Source organism: Anarrhichthys ocellatus, unplaced genomic scaffold, assembly GCF_004355925.1.
Source record: "Anarrhichthys ocellatus isolate YVR2014 unplaced genomic scaffold, GSC_Weel_1.0 scaffold19, whole genome shotgun sequence".
NCBI classification, from domain to species: Eukaryota; Metazoa; Chordata; class Actinopteri; order Perciformes; family Anarhichadidae; genus Anarrhichthys; species Anarrhichthys ocellatus.
Genome location: NW_022280049.1, coordinates 1,120,623 through 1,141,081, shown reverse-complemented (window position 1 = coordinate 1,141,081; position 20,459 = coordinate 1,120,623). Strand labels below are relative to the sequence as shown.

Genomic DNA, 20,459 nt, shown 5'->3' with positions numbered 1-20,459 from the left:
AGCCTTCACTCAGCAGTGACAGATCACTGCTCACAACTACATCACAGATGTCTAATAATGTGCTAAGCAGCAGCAGGTAAAGAAACATATCCTTCAGTATCCCTGAGGTCAATCAGTGTGCCGTGGTAAAGCCTGGATCACTATGTGGTTTGCATAAAACATCAAAGCCTCTAACAAATCAACATGCTCCTTTGTAAAAGACGATATGAAAATAGACCCGAACAAAAAAGTGAATCCACGTGCCACAAATCCAACCTCCCATCTCGACGCCTCTGACAAACTAAATGTTAATCTTTCTCACTGAGTTGATCAACAGTATCTTTGTCCTGTGCTGCCTTTCCTTTCGTCAATGAGCCAATGCTCCCAATTAAAACTACATTAGAGACGTGCTTTGCACTGGTAGTTTGGCTGTTGCTCACAACAACATGTTTAATGATGAGTAGCTTGATTTGGGTCAGGTCTCCTCGTTGGCCCGCTGTTTGTTATAAACCAGTTCCCTATTTATGGGCCAATTTGGGCAGCTATAGCAGTATATACATACTCTTTTGGTTTAATCCTCGCGTTAAACAGCCAAACTTTGTTTACAATGAAAAAGGAATCATATGGGGCTCGAGGCAATGGAGGCAACACTGCATGCCAAGACGGTGTTGTAATAATAGCATATTTGCTTATTGACACAGTGCAATTTAAAAATTACAGAAAAAATACTGAAAAGATTTGTAACATTAGGTACCACATGTACACTTCCCATGCTGCTTAAATGATTGCATTTCCATTTATCAGAATCACATTGTGTTCATTAGCCTCTCTGATACTCCCTCCCGCTGCTGTCCTGCTCTCCCCACTCTCCCCACTCTCTCTACTCATCTCCGACTTTGTCCTCGTTCCAAATCACACAATCAGAACCACATGGACGTGAGAAAACACTCCAAGTAAATAAACAAGACCAAAGAAGGGGCCTGCTCTGTTCTAAAAGTGCATCCCTTGTGCCTGGATTTAAGAAGGATTAAGAGCAAATAAAACAGTGACAGCACCATAAAAGTTTTGTTGTGATTGTGTGCGTGTGTGTGTGTGTGTGTAAGCATTTCTTTTTCCCGCTGTCTACTTCTTTAAGTGTGTCAAGGCTGCGGCTCCTGAACTGTGACAATTATCTTGTAGCAGGCACAAACACATGCTCAAGTGTAGTCAGTCATCAGATCACATTCATTGCTTCAACACCTTCAGGGTCCAATCCACCTAAACCCCAAGTGTGTTCAAAAGAACTGCATTTGTGCGCCGACTGTACGGGCTTTGTAAGGAAAGGTGAGAAAACAAAGAAAAGATGGAGGAAACATTTTTTGAATGCAGTCAGAGAGAAAATGAGAGGAAAGAGAGATGGTGGACCTGATAGATTGTCCACATGTTCGACCCAGATACTCCATTTGTAACCAGAGCTGACTGGACATCTGTGATATACTCTTCTGGCTCCCAAAATGCACTCAGGACTCATTTCATTTTGATTCTCGAGTGGAACTGCAAATATGCAGGTAAGGAGTCCCTATAGAGGCTGGCAATGGAGATGGCTGTTGGATGGTGTGCAGAAACTTAGGAACACACGCGCGCTCACACATGAGAATAACAACACACATGTGAGGTGAGCCAACATACCGGCCCACACATATAGACATTTTCTGCTACAAGAATGCAGAGGCACACAAGTTCAATATGTTAAAAAAAAAACAAAAAAAAAAACAGATGGAACGCTGGCAAAAACCTTCAACATGTGCAGTATATTTCGGTATAGTACGTTCCTCAATTTCCTCCCCTCTCACTCCCCCCCATCTGGCAGTTGAGACAGTGAGCGCAGCAGCGACAGCGTTCTTGACAGGAACCGAGTGTTTCGATTTAATGGTGGCAAGTCACGGTGTGTCCACCACTGTGTGCTCATTAACACATATTTAACGCCCATTATCGCACCGTCACAGCACCATCGGCCACGAACCTGCTGATAAACACACACACACAATTGTTGGCACACATAAAGATATACAGTATGTATATGAAGCTATACTTAATCACACACACACAGAGTTCTAAACAAGCTCTAGTTTGGCCGATGATCTGATCCAGTTAGACGGGGTAATTCCAGTGTAACATTTTTGTAATCATATTCTGTTATCCATACTGCTGGGAAATGACCGTGAGGTTTTTCTGACCCTGATTTGAGGATTTTGCACAGAGAGTGAAACGACCCATCAACGGGCTTTGGCAGGCCGTTTCACACACAATGAAGCCGATAGTTTAACTGCAGCCGCTGCGGTTCGATGTTAAGCCGATGTGTTACATATGGCTGTACACACGAGAGCATGACAACGGCACGTCTCGGTCTGTTAACTCTGACGTTTGAGGTTTTAGCTTGTGTGCGAGCTGATTCTTTGTCTTGATTAAACACCCTCAAAAATGTCCAAGATGCCTGATAATATATAGTTATTTTTATTAAAAACACAAATATAGAATTATTGGGTTTTTCTTTCAGATTTCTCATTCCATAGCAGAGTTGTAATTTATAGGGCCTGCGGTCAAATGGCACATTTTCTGCCTCAGCAAAATAGAGCTGCCAGTAATCTGTTGCCATCACCGACGCCTATAAAAGCAGGAAATTAGCTTGTTTGATAGACACACCTGACGGAGCGCCCACTTACCCTGAGAATCTCCCTCTGCATCTCTTCAATGTCTGTTTACAGTGCGTGTGATAGCCATCTCCATCACCCCCGACCTCACTCCTGGCTGAACTTTGGGTTAATGTACACAGCGAACAGACTGACCCACTGTGCAGCCTGAGGCCGTCCAGATCCCAGAGTTAAACATACACCCGCTCAAATCATACATAGAGACAAGGATGGGGAGCACGAAACAGAGCGACAGACGTGCATCACGTGCAATAAAAAAAGCTAAAAGTTGGGACACAGGAAGGAAAAACATAAAGGACAGAAGGACACAGATACATTTGGAAAGGTCACGCCGAGAGAGAAAACAGGCCCGACACATGTAAATACACCCTCCCCAAGCCATGGTGTTAAGTTGGTGAGAGCTATCCTCTGCTCCAAAATGCCCTCACCTGTTATGACAGAATAACATGGACCAGTGATGCTGAGGGCTTGTTCAAAGACGTCAGGCCCAGTTTTACGACCTCGGCTCTCATTAAAGAGGTGATGGGAGAGTGGCGAGCCTGTCGAGGGGCTTTTACACTAAGCAGGAGCATGTTCGGCACAGTGAGACCATCTGGTTCACCGATGCCCTCCTTCACACCTCCCGATGGCTCCCGGGGAAAGATATCTTCACTGTTCATTCTACTCCGTGCCTGGGAGGCACGGAGGGATAAATGATAACCTCTGCTCAAATTCGGACTCCTTTGTTTGTCTGGGTTCACGTCAGAGACGCTATCTGTCCAATAAATCCAGGTGTGTTCGTGTGAGTCCCGGTGCAGCCTCGCTACATTCCTGATGGATTACCGGCACTTTAAAAAATACTGGAATCTTATTTCTGTGGTACTTTATCCAGGCTGGACATCCTAACAGATGATGGGATTGAAATGAAAGCCTGTTTGCATACTTTACAGGCTTGTTGGAGTTTTCAAGCGACGGCATTATTATTTCTTCCAAAACTCAACTCCAAAGAGTTCCTTTTAGGATCCTCACCGTCCTGTAAACTCAGATGCTTTATTGAACAGGTTTAGGAACATACTGCAGCACAGAGAGAGATCGTTTGACCTCACAGTGCTGCCAGCCAGAGGCCACACGGTGGTGTTAAAGAGTTTTTCTGCTCCCCCATTAAAAGGCTATTCACCTTGTCACCTGCCACTTGGGATAATTAAAGAAAACATTATAACAGTTTCCACATTTGGCAGCACTGCCCGGTAAGCTGTTGCCACTCCTACTTGCTCTCAACGAGACCATTATAACTCTCGCTGAAAATATTGGATCCCTGTGAAAACATTTAGATACTGACTGATTATTTGAGACATTCAGGAAATCTATTATGGCCTTATCATACTTTATTCTACAGCTTTTTAGGGTTACTCAAAATAAGAAATTTTCCACAGTTGTTTTAAGAAGGAAGAGGAAAGAAAATCAAACAAAAAAAAATTCAAAAATACCTCCAAATTTAAAAATACCTCCAAACTACTACTATTTGGTAACAGTTTCAGACGTGTTCCCTTCAAATGGAAGCAACGTGAAATTGTAACTCATGTGTTGATTTGACTACTGAACAGATGTGTCTGACAACGCTCAAATGTTCCTTTTGCTCAAGTCACTAATTTGCTGCCTGTGGCCACCTTCTGGACAAGAACATTACATTACAGTCATTTTAGCAGACGCTTTTATCCAAAGCGACTTACAATTCAGTCGATCACATTTCTACACCGTAGGCACAGCTACGGGAGCTGTGCACATGCGACTAGTGGAGCCGGGGTTTGAACCGCCGACCCTCTGATTGAAAGACAGCCCTGCTATCCACTTAGCCACAATCGCCCCCGTTTTCAAAGAACATCTTTGAAAACAAGCATATGTAATAATATGGACCTATCAAAGTAATGACTATATATTTATAAAACAAATACAAACGTTGTGAACCTTTTAAATGCCATCTGTTACGATAACAGAATCTCTTGCTCCAGAAACACCATGAATGATTATGCAGCGATGCTCCTAAATCAATCCAAGACTAAAGAAATGAATCATGGCCCTGCGGTTCAACACATCACTTCATGCTTTTGATGCACGCTGGTCTGATGAAAACAACTGTTGTTTTGAAATCTTGTGCATCAGACAAAGCGTTATTGTGTGGAAGGCAGCAAATCAGATGTTCCTCTAAATCAAGCTTTACTTGGTGCCATGTGTTTTCCTCATCTTAGGCAAGCCTCCACAAAGTTTCTCTGTTGTATAAATATCTAGTTAGTAACACTTAACTAAATCCAATAGTGTTGAAAAGATACTAAAATAACAACTTATTATGGTAAAACTGGAACCAAATGGCGGCTCCTCTTCACAGAGTTTCTTAGCCCAGAACGAACAAACACTTGTCACCGTAGTTTTCCAACACGCTTGTGAAACTGCGATACTGCCAGCAGCCGTCTGACGTCCGTTGCTCGTAGTAACAAGTGTTGTTGTTACAGTAAGGATCGTTTCTGAGTGAGGCGAACGCCATTTCCACGGTTTTGCACTCGTCGGCAGCTCACGTTATTGCCGTCCTGGAAAGGGAAGAGTGAGTGGACGGCTATTCAGTTGGATACAATCTGCAACCACACCGCTGGATGCCACCAAAATCCTTCACACTAGTCCGTTAAAACTTTACACAATGAACAATCTTACTCAAAAATTCAGAACTCCGTCACATTTCTGTTCACCTGTGGCAATAAGAAACACTCATCTGGCCCATGTTTATGTTGGCAGCGTGTCCGAGAATAGTTCTGGTCTTTGTTTCTCTTGCACCACTATATGGAGCTATGAGGTGCAGGAGAGAACTCACTACGGCACTGCTGTGACTAGTCTGGAGCAAAGACAAGGATGTAAATATAAACAGACCCTAGCTCTTGCTCAATAGCAGGCTATCTTTGGAATTTCCACTGTTAGCCAAGAGGTGGCGACCTTCAAGCTGATCCTTAAATATGAACATATGGACACTAAATCCTTTTAAATAAGTTACAATCCGTATCTCCTCCTTAATCTGCTCCACATCACCTTCTTTAATGACCTCACATATAATGTTATGACAATAGATAATTGCATACAGCGATGTTTTCCTTTAATAGGTGTTGTAACTACCATCACAGGATGAGTCGGTTCAGAGAGTCCCTTCTGTTTCTTGTGTGTGTTCTGCACATCCCTCGCATTGCTACCCGGCACCCAGCCCTTTGCTCCTCAGTGGGTTCCTGAGGTCCCTGTGGGCCTTCATGAGCTGCAGACAGGCCGGCTTGTGTCCAGCAGTTTATTTTTCAAAAAGGAAGGAATTCAGCCCTGCTGTTAAACACTGTGGTTTCAGAAAGCTAACTTTAATTAAAAGGCTGATAAGAGACAGAGAGGGACGGGGTCTAAAGATGTGGGTGAGGTGTGAGTAGTGTGTGGGTGTGTGAGTGTGTGCTACAAAACACATACAAAAGTACAAATGCATACCTGGAGCCAGTCACATCAGCTGTTCTTAAGTTCAAATTGAGCCCTGTAAAACAAATAAATTACAACGGGTTGAAAATCTGGAGCCACATGCAATTTTACCGCCAACAGCTCGGTCAGAGATTCGGGTGTGTTATTCTAGTAGCGGCTAACATAGCCTCGATCACTTGAGGCAACATAGATAACTATGTAAACTTGTCTGGTAAATTGCCTTTAGTGATAGGATTATCTCCCTTACTTTGAAATATAGTTGTTTCCCCCCCCCCAGTGGAGCCTGTTTTCAATGACACAAACACAACCATCTTCCAAACTCAATATCTCAAAACGGTCCAAGAGGCCGCTTTCCCCTCGTCTTTTACAAATAAACTGAGCATACTCGAACCTTCTAAGATCCTCTTTCAAATGAGGACAAGATATCAAGAGGAGTCACTCATTTCAATTGGACTCTCACAGTGACCAGAGGAATAACAGACACATCACAAGAAGGCTAAAAGTAACCTGAGGACACAAGGCTCGCACAGCTGTGCATTGGAGCTGCAGTCCGTATGACGATGGTATCTATTAGTCTGTGATATAGTGCTCAATACAAAGCAGGCCGCAAGAAAAACAGGAGAGGGGGGGGGGGGGGTATTTCCTTCCTGATAAAGTCCATCATGAAGCCACAAATACAGTGACCATCAACATTTCCTGGGCATCATTTTGCCTGTAAAGACTAAATCCCATAATACAGTCATTTGAATCTACACATTTCTATGTTCCCTATTGAAGAGGTAAGACATTACCGCTTACATAGTTACATAGATGGGGAAACTATCCTGGCAATAAAACAGTGAATGTGTGTGAAGCGTCTGCAAAAAAGGATTTACAGAAAACACCCCACAGACCAACTCCAATGGGGAAAATGTGTGTTTGGGAGACTCAATTCTGTGCAGCAGCAGGATGGAAAGTATTTTGTACTTTTATAAAACTGCATATTTTCTTCGCTGATTTGAAATCTGAAGCATAATGTAAAAAGCCACCTGGGCTTTCTGCCACAGGATATCCTCTTCATAACTGACTTCATACACAGTGAATTTAAAGCAATGCAGTCAGTCACTGGGAGCCTCACATTACGCATGCCTGCAGACATCAAAACAAACACACGTGCACAAAATACATACAAGCGCACTCAAGCAGAGACTGGTACATGGGCGGGCGGGCGCACGCACGGGCAGGCGCACGCACGCACACCTAGTTAAGTGCTGCTCTCCAGCATATTAATACTTAAAATAAACTGGCTACAGCTCTCGGCTACAGCTGAACAAATTCTAAAACGAGATCACTTATGAAAACAAATTTCCTGCGTTTATTATTTTTTAAATGGTCAATAATGGATCTTATATGGCCGGTGTAGTGGTCTTGTGGCAATAGATTATATTAGGTAGCTGCAAGTTTCCCGTCTGATTTATTATGGCTTTAAAACCAAAATGCAGCCCCTTGGTGTTGGCCCCATCGTGCGTCTCTCTAAAGCCGGCTTTCCCCCTCTCCTCCTCCAGGTAGGGGAGCAGGAAGTGTGCAGCCTCCCCTCTGATCCCCAGTCAGGCCGGTTAACACCAGCAGACTGCTGATGGGCTTCACACAAGACGTTACACTGACAGACAGCTGGGGTAGAATAGTCCCCCATCACATATGTAGGAATTTAGTATCACAAAAAATACGAATAGCTGTACCTATAGAGAAACCAGACGAGAATTCATGTGCATTTTTGCATGTATGTGTACATGTTAAATGCGTCAAGGAACCCCACTGTGAGCATGCTCTCTCAGTTATATAAATACACACAAACACATATATGAGGGGCCTGTGTTTCCCTTAAGTGCGTTAATGATCTCTTATCTGATGGAAATTGATCTGAGCACACAGCCAGGGGTCTGACCTCTTGCCCTCATATACACCAACACCAAAGACTCACTCCTGACTTTGACTTAATTTAAACGTACACCTACTTACAGATCAATAAATCAAATGCAATATATCAAGAAGGGCTTGATTAAACCATTGTTTGGTCTACAAAAATATAGAGCAAAATGTAACATCATCGAATTGGTTGTTTTGTGCGACCAACCATCCCAAACTCCAAGGATATTCACAATCACAAAAGACAAAGAAAAGCAGCAAGTCTCCTCAAACTGTCATAGGATGGCCGTGTTGTTTTAGCCCCCTCTCCTGATGCACAGTCTCCAGTGACTGATTCACATTAATAGGTGTATCTGGCTGGCATTTTAAATTTTGGGCCTGTGCCCAAGAGTGGGCCGCCTGTGCCCCCCTAGCTGGTATCAGACCTGTTAAACAGCCTTTTAGTGCAAATTGCAGAGATGACAATACACTCCCCCTACACAGGACACATGCAGGCCCCACATGGCTCTAATTAGCCAAGGCTCCATAAAGGTGTTGTGTCCATGTGTTAGTAATGAATGTGTGTGTAGGTTTGTGTGAGAGCATACGTAGTGTGTGTCTGTCGAGGCAACAGGCGGGTGCTAATTGCAAACACCTGAAGCTTGTAAGCTGAGTCGGTCTCAGCAACATCGTTTGCCTTCGCCTCAACTGTGTTGTATCTGTGAGCATAAAAGTGTCACAACAATGCCGTCTCCACTGAGCGGCTACGGGAGGTAAATGACCTCCCGTAGTGTCAAATGCTATTTATAGGCAGTGTCTGAACCAGAGGGCTTTGCCTTCAAAATACGTTCTTTTTTTTTTTCAGGAGGAAGTCATTCAGTGAGAAGCGCCAATAACAAATTCAACATCATCAGTTCCCAGCGCTGCTGCGAAAGTGCTGCCCCCTGTTGGGCCCCTGTCTTCGTGCATGCTGAAAGGTGAGCACCCTGATGCTGAGGGCACAGCTTTAATGGCAGAAATGCCACTCATGCTGTGTGGCAGTGTGTCTGGCACACACACATGGGCAGAAATACCTTGGCCTGTGATCCTGGTGGTGAGAGATTCAAGTTTCAGGTGGGAAGAGCTGGTGCTAAAGGGAGAGGGGGGGGGTCTCTTCTTACAGTGTCGTGTTGAGAGAGGTGCCTCTGTCGGCCCCTCAAAGGCTCAGGGACAGAATCTCAGACTCACACACACACACAAAACCACACGCAGCCATATGAGACCATGACCAGACTGTACAGTCACAAGGCCACAGATGGGATGCACACATTTAGGAACAGCTCGGCTCAGATAAATATACATAAAAGTTGTTTTCGCGAGTCACATACTTCATACAGCGCCTGACACAAACGCATGCACACTCCTGATAGTTCACAAGCTCATGTGGCTTCTTGAGCAAAAAGCACCAGGAAAATCTCTCCAAATCTAAGTTTATCGGCTGAGAAACCCTCTTTAGAAATAAACACATTTTATGGAGAAACGTTAACAAGTCTGTATTGAGCAATCTGGGGAATTGCAGGGATGTGAAAGAAGTACATTTTTACATTTGGTTGCATAAAAGCCGCAATAAACAAATATCCTTTTGTTCCAGCCTCGCAAAAAAAGACCATATTTAAAGCCAAGAAACTGTAAAAAGAAAACTTTAAATAGACTTCTGAATAGTTGCGGAGGAATTGTGTTTAAGTGCAAAAACCACTTGATTACACAGCAGTTCAGTACAATTGACAGGAAAATGGGATGCAACATCTGATACAATAATATGGTCAAATAAAGAAAGTACATTCAAATGCATGAATACCCATTAAGGGCAGTGCAGGCTTAGCCTAATTGGGCAATGTTTTCCAGGGTGCATATACATCTAATTTCAATTCTACTGAGTCATGCTGAGTAGAAATGCACTGAATGTATAAAAGAGGAACTACAGTAAAGTACTACCACATGCAGTGTCAGTGGTTTTGACTCTGCTGCATCCAATGCAAACAACAAACACTTGCACCAGCTTCGCTAACCAGCCAGACAGAGCCAGCGAGCTATCTTGGCACTCAGACTGGAAAACAGAATGTGTTGAAAGCGAGCCAGAAATTCCACTTGTGAACGCTTTCACCTGTTCATGTTGTTGGAGGGCTGTTCACACCCGGAGACAAAGAGAAAAAGAAAGAAGGAAGAGCCAGGGAGAGACGTTCGCCAAATGTGCAGATAAGCATCTCAAAAAGCTCAACCTCTGCCATTACTTTTGGATACAAAACCCTTCAAAGAAGAAAATGTGTGCAAGCAGATACTCAGTGATGATGGTAAGATTTCACTTAAGTTGCAATTTTTTTTTGAACTGGATTGTCGTGAACTCCTCAATACATGTGAATGTTTCAATAAAACACACACACATGCTGATGTCAGTGAATTCCTCTGCCAATAAACCCCAATTTCCTCTCCATAGTTAAGGTAAAATAGCCCATGTATTTAATACACAGCTGATCAATACATGGGGACACATCACATCAAATATAGCTGCAGCTTTACCCAAAATAAAAAGGAAAACCATCTCTCTTTTTTTTTTTAATTCACAGGCATAACGGGGGACTCAGTGTGTAACATGATGTGGATCACACACTGCTCTCCGCCCGTGGAACTATCACAAGCTCTGTAACGAACACCGCGAGCCAAACGTGGCCAATCTTGGCACACCGCTGCTACATCTTTTAAAGTGAGCATCCCCCACTGACACGAGGCTGCAGGGCTCAGGCTGGACGTCCCAACCCCGCTGCTCCGCTGAGTGTGGAGCCCTGCTGTCCCAGTGTGGGCCCTACACCGGCTCAGGGGGCCGTGACCATCAACACGCACACATACACTCTTTAAGTTCAGGAGAGCTGCCAAGAGCATCATAGGCAGACAAACAATCAGGTTTCACAAGCTGTCAGTCATTCCTAAACTGTAACGTTTACCTAATAGGGAACAGATTTTGAGCGTCTCCTTTGATTTATTTGTGTGTTTTTTGGGTAAGTGGTACCAATGCTACAAAGAGCAGAGACATACCTGGAGGACAGGAGCACTCTTGGCCAACATCCCTAGTTGTCCGCAATTTTGGCATCAGCACCACCACTTTCTGCAGACAGACAGAACAAATTCCAAAGCTAAATAACAATACTAAACATGAATATATTTTTTGAAGTGGAGATCATAAAGAAACAAGTAGAGCACGGAATAATATTAAAATAACCTCAATGAGCACCAATTACAATTATGAGATCATAACCTTCGTCTTATTAAATACAGCTCAAGGAGCTTCCTCCATGTAATAAAAAGTATAGGTTGGTGTCTCATCAGTGGTTATGTCACCCTATAAAGAGATTTAACGGTAAACTAATTGGCCAGCTGCATGCCAGGTTGATCCCTACGGTCATTCGTTAAAATGGGACTGCTTTTAGAGGGAATAATTAGGGTGCAATTGCCAAAAGAGCGCAAAGTCTGTGCGTTTGACAGCCTCCCTGCTATTACGCACATTTTACGCACCGGCGAGCAGTGCCTCTGAGGTTCACAAACACAATACATGAATTTATCAATAACAGTATGCGTCATGTACCTCTTCAACGAACTGCCCTATCGAAGTGCTCAGCTCTGGAATTAGAGTCCCATCCTCGTTTAGACAAGCAGTGCGCAGCGGGTGGAAGATGGACGCTTTGTCCGTCTCCATCTGCAGGCGGTTCTCCAGCTGGTAGGTCTTGAGGCTCATCAGAAGACACACGGTGATGGAGCTCAGGGACATCAGCAAGCACAGGGCGATGGGGAAACCTGGAAGCCACCGGTGGACCGCGGACTTTGGAGCACACTGGCACACCGGCTTACTTTCCCCGATAGAGTCGCGAGCTGTATCCATGTTGAAAATCCTGCTGAAGTCCTCTTGATGAACAGAAAATAAAACTAAAAATGCCTCGTTTAGCTGTTGAAGTTCTGCGACCAAAATCTACTCGGTGCTCCGGACTCACTAAGCAGTGCACCTAACAGATTCACAACACTCTGCTGCAGCACACTAGGCTCAGGGTTCAAAGCGCTGTCTTAAATTAGTCTTGGAACAAGAGGCTGCAGCAGCGCACACCGGGTTTACGCCGGACACAGATGGGAGCGATCTGGATGCCAACCAGAGAAGAGGCGCCTTCTAACTTGCAGGGGAGTTTCCTATATGGATGTGCAAGTGCAACTACCAATGGGTCCAATTGTCTGCCTGTCTCAAAGTTGCATGTTCAACTAGTTGCGATGCGCCCGCCCCGCTGACCACGTGGGGGCTGCAGATTGACAGCTGCCTGTGAGACTGTTGAGGGTTTTTGTCTTGGCCAACTTCTGGTCACTCAGCCACCTCAGCACAACATGTTATAGGCCATGCAGCTATTATTTGTTTTTATAAACCCACTAGAATTAACTCGAACAGCGACTGATGATGTTGAAGCTTGTTAATGCAATTAACTAACATTTGCTGACTAATTAATGAGACTTTAAAATGATACGACCCCTCCACTGTAATTTGTGAAATGACACTTGTAACTTTGAAGTAGATTCTGTACCCGCAGGCCCCGTATTGTCAATGGGGAAGGCATCTTGCGTAAACTTTGAGGACAATGGATCCTCTTCAGAAAAGAAGTTTCTCTGGTTGTAGTTCAAAGCACGTAAACCTTCTAGATAACTCAAGCCGATGCTGCACACTGGCGATCCCGACTCGCAACGTCAACAGCTTGAATAATAATACAGATTCATGGTTTGTAATGCATTTTGTTGTTTTCGTTTGTCGAGCCGGATTGAAACCGGTGCGGTCATCAATCCAGGTTAAATGATCAGTTTTAATGCACTTTTCGTTCAATTTCAACGAGGATCAGATCTTTCGACAGGAGTGACCTCAAGGCAGCAGACTCAGTGATCTGAAAGCGTTTTACTGCCACCCTGTGGATTTATGCAGCTACTGCACCTACACATCACTGCACAGTCAAAGTACAAACAAGACACGTCTGTCGTCTATTCACGTTTATTGAGAAAAATGTACATTATACTGCAAAAGTTACACAACCACTCAGTGAAAAAGGAAACATCTGAACACATTTTATGTACAAGGATTTTCTGCCTGCTATAGCTTTCTCTCTCTTCAATGCTGAATAAATTATTACTGGCCAGACTGATGAGGCAAAAACATTCCCCTTCACCACTGTGACAATGCAGAGAAAGACCATGGACACAATTGGACAATTCATGAAGAAAAGAAAAAAAAAATAAGTAAATGCTTAAGTGATACAAATTAAATTAAAATGGCAAATAAATAGAAATAATTTGGAGGATTCATTACATCAAACATAAATGCCACAGATAACAACATAACGTGTTGATGAGTGAAAGACTAAGAGGAAACACACCGGCTTAAGACACAGCGAAGCAGGGCAGTGGACTGATACAGTCAGTTAAGGTTCTCCTCTCCTGGAGAGTCAGGAAGCAGAGGCTGCACTGCACCATGAAGACATCATAGTGACAGTCAGGCTCTGACCAGGGTCACAGGTTCAGTCTTTTTTGCTGCTGCTTCTGCTGCTTCGGGTGCTTCTGGTGGTGCTCTTGCGGTAGCAGGAGAAGAAGGGATGATGGAGGGCCTGCTCCAGACTGAGGCGCTTCGCTGGATCGTACTCCATCATCTTCTCTATCAGGTCAAACAGCTGGTGGTGGTCTTCGCCCTTAGACTGCATGTAATGCTGATGGGAAAGAAGGGACAATTGTAAAGTGTGTCACAATGAATCTTGTGCTCTGAATGTTAAGTGTAGTTCTATAATACGAACTTGGTAAATAATGTACACTGTTGACAGAACAGAAAAGAGCCCTGCAGGTAATACCAGTTTGGTGGCGCTCAATTTTTGTTTTTGAACGAGACTTTCACTTTGGGCAGTGTTTCCTATTTAACAACGGACTGTCCTCAGCGCGTGTTCTGCACAAATGTGGGAAACCCACCCAACCCCCCTTGAAAAATGGACCCCGTCTCAATTGCCATGCTTTGAGAGACTTTTTGTATTTAATCAGCTGGGCTCAGTGGCTGCATGTACCACATTAGGAGTCCTGTCCTTATTATGAAGTATGTACAGTGTTGTAACTCTGAACAGAACTCAGGTGGCTTTGGATGAACTGATGGCTATCCTAGCTAACATGTAAACATCAAAGAGTTGGAGTTTGATACAGATGTAATTCCGACTGTATGTTGCCTTCTCCGGTAACATTCCTCTTACCTTGAGGGGTTTGCAGTGTTTCTTGACATATCTCCCAGAAGAGCTGTGAAGATCCCAGTCGAGCTTGGACCGGTGAACAAACCGCCTTTTTCTGTACAACACAATGATATTGAAATTTGTATAAATAGAAATAAATAAATCATATCATCTGCAAAGTATGTTCAGGTGGCCTTATAAATAGTGTGAATATTGTTTTGGGGGGGGGGAAGATTTGTGTCTCAGGCCAGTCCGAGGTCTACGTACTTAGTTTTCTGCAGCAGGTTTGAGGGGATGGGGCCCAGGACTCTCTCCATCATAGCAAGGTGCTCTTTGCTGTCATGAGTCTGAAGGCAAAAATAAATATGACACATCTTACCAAACGCCATGGTAAATGTCACAGTATTAATCATTTTATTATACTCTCTACCGCCTCTTACCTGGAAGAGAGTAGATCCAAGGTAGTACTCGATGAGTATGCAGCCTACACTCCAGACATCACAGGAATGGCCCCAGCCCAGATCTGAAAGAGACCATGTTCCCTAAATAACAAACCACCACTGAATGATGCGTCTAAAGCTTCCGAGCTGTGCTTTGTAACAGCCACGTACCTAAGATGACTTCGGGAGCGCGGTAGTGACGGGTCGACACCACAGAGGTGTGGTGCTCTTGTTCATATGTGGCGTTTCCAAAATCCACAATTTTCACATCCGGGTTCTTCAACGTCCGCTCGTCCCGTTTCTGAGGACAAGAACAGACTCATGCTACTCACACAGCGACACCAACATGAAGATTTGGGCATTCGGCCAATACTTCAGCAGGTATGATTTTGGATACATATGTGGGACACTCACCATTACAGGGTTGTACTCCATATGATACTCTGAATCAATGAAGAGAATATTCTCAGGCTTCAGGTCTGTGTGAGTCAGCTTGTTGCTATGCAGAACTGAAAGACAAGACCACACACATTTTAAACAAGTAGTTTATATTTTAACATTCTGTATTTTCTGTGCAGCCATGTGGATTTACTCACATCGCACAGCCCGGATGATCTGGTACGCCATGTGCTTGATGTGTTCGATGGGGAATGGCTGGAAATTGTTTTCCTTGAGGAAGTCATAGGTGCTGAGGCCGAGCAGTTCAAAGGCAATACAGACGTGGCCGTGGTAGTCAAACCAGTCCAGTATGTGTACACAAGCACTAAAGAGGAGGAGAGGTAAAGTAGAAGCACAGTCAGTTTCACACATATCAAGACCGCAAGGCGAACGGGTATTTGTGGTATGAAGTTACTTTGGATTTACTTACTATCGCTTATCAGAGTCGAGGGACTTCAACTGTTCAAGCACCTCTACCTCAGACATAGCCGCCTCACGGTAGCGGTCTATGTTTTTAATGATCTTCAGAGCCACTCGAGCTCCATCACTGGAAATACACAACGTAAATACTTTTAACATCGGATGCAAGAGAAGGAGCCAGTAACAAAGAAATATATTAAAAAGAAAATAATACTTTCTTACTTAGAGTGATCAATGCATTCGACTACCTTCCCAAAGGCACCTTCTCCTAGAGTACACACAATCTCATCTATAGAAAATAGAGAGTTGTAGTTAGAAACACTGCCCTTTGGCTGCCTGATGTTTTATAGCTCTGTTTAGCTACGCTACTATAAACAGGCTTCTGAACACTGGAATACAAGTCAAGGCTTAATATGTTACACTGACGAGCAGTAGTTAACCAAATACTTGTCTGGACTAAGACTAATGTTTGGAAATAAGAACCAGACAGGAGAGTGAGAGAGTCAAAGTGTGAACAACAGTAGAAAAAAAAGGTATATATTCTATACATCTCGCTCTCAGCATGTCTCCACTGTGATAGATGAGGTGACCCTCGCCATCATCCTCAACACTCCTGGATCTTTTCCTGCTCCTGCGCTGTTGGCTCCTCCTCTGCACCGCCGCAATCCGCCATCACATCAATAACCCATCAGTCAGCCAGCACCAGGCCACCACAATGCGACATCGTCATTCATTCAACCGGGCCAAGGGGGGGAGGTGTAGGGGTGGATAGATTCAGCCCGTTCAGTAACACCGCCGGACGAATGGACGGAACAGCAAATTCAAATTCAGCCCCGTCAGAGAAATTGGGCGCCAGCCACCACATAGTGTGCGTTACAGAAGAAAAACATGGCAACAAGATTTTCAGATGAGAGACTTTCTCAGAGTAGTACAGAAAAAAAACTAAACTTGATTGATTACAGTCTATCTGCATGTAGTTCTTTGTAACTCTTCCGAAACAACTTAATTCTTAACTAGCATGTCCCATAACCGCCCACTAAGATTTCAGCACAAATACTGGGTCCACTTTTCTCTAACAAATCTATAAAACACTCACAATCTCTGAGCCTCCACTAGTCATTATTGAAAATCATGCTTAATAGTGAAGAATGGGACACACAGAGAGATAGAGAAAACAAAGCGATAGGTGTTATGCTTTGGCTAAACACCAGTGATGACCCATTTGATTTAGTGGCAAAGACAGGAGAGGGGAGTAGAGGGGAGAAGGAGGTTCTCGTACCGAGGAGGACCGGTGGCGAGAGTGGCTGCGTCTGCGCCTTCTGTCTCTCTGCCTGCGGCTGCTTCGCCTGCTACGACCGCTGAGCCCAGAGGACTTGCTGTAGTGGTGCCAGTCACGGTCTCTGTCCTTGCCGGTGCCTTCGCGGCTGACTTCCTCACAGGCCATGCCCAGACTATGGTCCTGGGTGGTTCCGCCCCGAGAGTCCAGCCCCTGGTTCAAACTGCGGGTCTCCAAATAGTGCCTTTAAACACAAAATGACACACAAATTTAAAAAAACGAGTAGAGAGCGTAGGTCAGGTCCGGAGCAGCTCAGCTCCTCGTCTGCGTTAAGGCTCTCGAAATGAAGACGGTGCAAACGGTCCGCCCACTGCCTGACACCGTATCCCCTGAACCTTTTATGTAACATTTTTAATTAGCAACATAGTGATTTACAGCCACCAAACACCGTGCTCATTTAGAGGCTAGTTAAGAAAGCATTTAATCAACAGTTTCTCAACTGTCTCCTTGGCAACCCAAAGTCGACAGCCACATCAGCAGAATTAAAGTGCGAGGCATCGAAAGATCGAGCTGAAAGATTTTGGGCACAACCTGATAGTGTGTAATACCATCTGTATTACACACCATCACCTGCAGATATCAGTGCACCAGAAGGTGACAAATATGCAGTAACATTTCTGCCAATACGAAGTGCAAAACAACTATTACCTTTCAACAGTTCCTAATATATGCTTTGCTGAAAAACATGTTTGCTCATTAGGGTTGCGTTTGCTTAGAATGTTGCCTCCAGCACACCCACCCAGCAGACCATGTTAGCAACGAACATCTAAAAAAGACCAAGAAACCCCTCTGACCATCGCACCCTGCTGGTGTCAGTTGTCTTCCAGGAGGAAGTCTGCCTCTCTACAGAATTAAAATTAGAGTAGAAATGGGAACATATAATGTAACCCCACAGCCTCCATAAATGCTCACAAAAAGATAGAATTGCAAAACATATTATCATTGCACAAAACTTCACCAGATGACACTGAAATTGGAAATTGACTAGGTTTGTCAATTTGAAAAACAGTCAAATATATTAACGAGTCAAATCCATCATGAAAACAAACACTGCAACACAGACGTATACAATGCACGGAGAGCACGAGCAGTTTACAAATCTGAAGCCTTAATGGCCTAACTGGAGGTTTATCTCAAAACATGGCAGCACAGGCCACAGAAATGTTACCATACGTTATGATGTAATGGGTGAACAGCTTTCATACGAAAAGGTCAATAAAAAAAAACAAAAAACATGTATTTTCATACAAAACAGGTGGAATTTTGAGTATATCTAAAACATATCCAGCACATAAACTAGTTTTGATAGATTTTACACCTCAGTTAAAATAAGAAACCAAAACACCACAAAAAGTCTTTGAGTAGGCAGAAAATACTGATATTATATTATTTATTAATAAGATATTTACCCATCACACAACTTGTGGTGGAGGTGAGTTCTTCTGGACTTATTCTCTCTTTCGCTGCTGTGTGAGTCTTGTTTCTTTCTCTTACGACACTCCATTCTCTCTTCCCAGCTGTACTCATCGAGCCAGATACATGGGGAGCGCATCCGTTTCGATTGGCGCATCTGAAAGACATGAAAAACGGTTCAAAATAGAATTCCACTTAATCCTAAACTACATATAGTTATGTTATTTATCAATCATTGCTATGTTTCGGAGCCATGAACTCAGCTGCAGCATTACAATTGCGATTGTTTCTTGAGTTACCTCTACCCCAAAGCAAAAGACTAAATGTTATGTAATATAGTACAGCAGCAAACGAAAAATCTAGTTGTTTAAGATAAATAAGGGCATAGAGCTCAATTTTAATTCAAAAATTCATGTTGATAAAAATGTCTATGTAGACAAGTAACACATCCACAGAGCTTTTAGAGCAGTGCCGAATAAAAAAAAGAAAAATCATAATTGTGATTTAAAATGTTTTAACAGGCTCAAAATTAATGTTTAAATCTATGTGGAACATACCTGACATTTGGTTGCCACTTCTAACGAGGCTTGTGAGCCAATAGTATAACAATGTTGGCATCACATCATACCTCTGTGTCGTCAGTAATAACGTTCACAGTCAATGTGGGGAAAAACAGACAAATAGCTGAATTTGACAATAAGCGTATGGCTTCACTATAACAGTTAGTAATAACAAAGATGAACATAAATTAAGTCGTATACCTTCACTACACTGTCGCTTAGATGACGAGCTAAACATTAGCCGAAGCTAAGTAGCCATATTATAAAATTGGGATCGATTAAATGAATCTTAAAACACCACCATACAAATGTAAGCCGATAGTTACACGTTTTAAAATGACTTGATTACTTGACCACAGAAGATTCGTCACTTGACATAAGTCTCATTCCACTAAACCATAAAATATGCAGGTTGTGCAACAAACTTGTCAAGTAATTAGTAACGTTATATTTGTCCCATCTTCAAGTCTGTTTACTTCCTGAATCCCCGCCAATCAACATGGCTGTACCATGAGAACAAATCTACACCATGAGAACAAATCTACTCTCCGCCATGCGGTGTATGCAATAGAAATGGAGAGTGCAAAATATAGTGGCTTAATGTTATCAATAGCACCTTAAGTCTGCAACAATTTTAAAATCAAATATTTTGTCGTTTACCATGGGAAAACGCCCCAAAAAAAATCACTTGGTAAAAACGTATTCATCGTCATGTAACGTTACTCGAGCGGGTCTTTATTAATAAATTAACCCCAAAAGGGTGAGCAGGTCTGGACTCACCCGTAGGAGGTAACGTTGACTTTAAACTATAAAGATTTATGATAAAATAATAGGAGAGCACTTAACGCAAACAGGTTATAACTTTGCGGCCTGACATAACATTAGTCTATATCTCAAACGTTATCCAATGGTTCATGATAACCTGCCACTCAAACGGTGGTAACTTTGATCAACTAGCGACCGTTAGTGGTGACGGGAGCAAAAAGCCGTTGAGTAGCCTTGTCTCGATCTAAGGGCCCATCGAGCGTCGACCACGCTAACGTATGGCTTAACCTAACGCTACAGAAAACAACATAAACGTTACGTCAGTCAGCCTAAGTTAGAGTTAATACATATATTCTACTGCAACTACCAAACTTAAAAATGTTCACTGCTACAGTTATAAAAAGTTGCACACCAATCTGCCAAAGGCTACTGCCAATTCCGAGGAAATAAATTATCGTAGCTAGCTATAGCTAAGCTAATTAGCCAGATGAGCGTCTGCCATGTTGGCGAGACGTCGAATTTCGGAAAAGCTAACTGGCTAACATTAGCCAACATTAAGGGGAATACACACACGTTAAACAATAGGAAACTGAATAAAGTAGTTACAACCCATGGCATTTGTCTTACCTGGCTTTTACAAGAGATTCGAACGAGTATGTTTATCGGTTTTGTTAAAAGTATGAACAAAGAAAAACAAAATGCCTCCGACTAGTCTTCAAAGATGGCGAGCTTCCCTAGAATCCGCTCGAACGTGGCTCCATGACACAACAACCACGCCCACTGATTAACGGCATGGGTTTTCTTAT

At 43.3% G+C, this 20,459-nt stretch overlaps 2 protein-coding genes across 7 annotated transcripts in view; both read right to left on the bottom strand.

The window, feature by feature from the left end:
• The window catches only part of LOC116389263 (collagen alpha-1(XXIII) chain-like), a 123,929-nt gene extending 111,630 nt beyond the window's left edge, over nt 1-12,299 (bottom strand). For all 6 annotated transcript variants that reach the window (XM_031857819.1, XM_031857818.1, XM_031857814.1 and 3 more), the window contains exons 1-2: nt 11,641-12,299; nt 11,094-11,163 (exon numbers count right to left, since the gene is read on the bottom strand). In XM_031857819.1, the coding sequence (XP_031713679.1) occupies nt 11,094-11,163; nt 11,641-11,934 (364 nt within the window). In that variant the 5' untranslated portion in view covers nt 11,935-12,299. The remainder of the gene's footprint in view (nt 1-11,093; nt 11,164-11,640) is intronic.
• A 756-nt stretch (nt 12,300-13,055) lies between these two features.
• On the bottom strand, nt 13,056-20,386 carry clk4b (CDC-like kinase 4b). Its single transcript, XM_031857799.1, has 13 exons — nt 20,281-20,386; nt 18,325-18,485; nt 16,859-17,099; nt 16,128-16,230; nt 15,802-15,868; nt 15,590-15,706; nt 15,318-15,484; nt 15,136-15,230; nt 14,893-15,022; nt 14,722-14,804; nt 14,549-14,628; nt 14,306-14,396; nt 13,056-13,780 (listed from the first exon to the last, which is right to left on the bottom strand). Exons 2-13 carry the CDS (start codon nt 18,483-18,485, stop codon nt 13,595-13,597), a joined length of 1,521 nt encoding a protein of 506 aa, XP_031713659.1. The 5' UTR covers nt 20,281-20,386; the 3' UTR covers nt 13,056-13,594.
• Between the last annotated feature and the right edge of the window lie 73 nt (nt 20,387-20,459).

Coding starts and splice junctions, on each gene's coding strand:
- clk4b (XM_031857799.1), bottom strand. CDS start 18,485: ATGCGCCAATCGAAACGGATGCGCTCCCCATGTATCTGGCTCGATGAG. Junction 15,023..15,135: donor TGGAGTACAACCCTGTAATG/GTGAGTGTCCCA, acceptor TCTTGTCCTCAG/AAACGGGACGAGCGGACGTT. Junction 14,805..14,892: donor CGCTCCCGAAGTCATCTTAG/GTACGTGGCTGT, acceptor GGTCTCTTTCAG/ATCTGGGCTGGGGCCATTCC.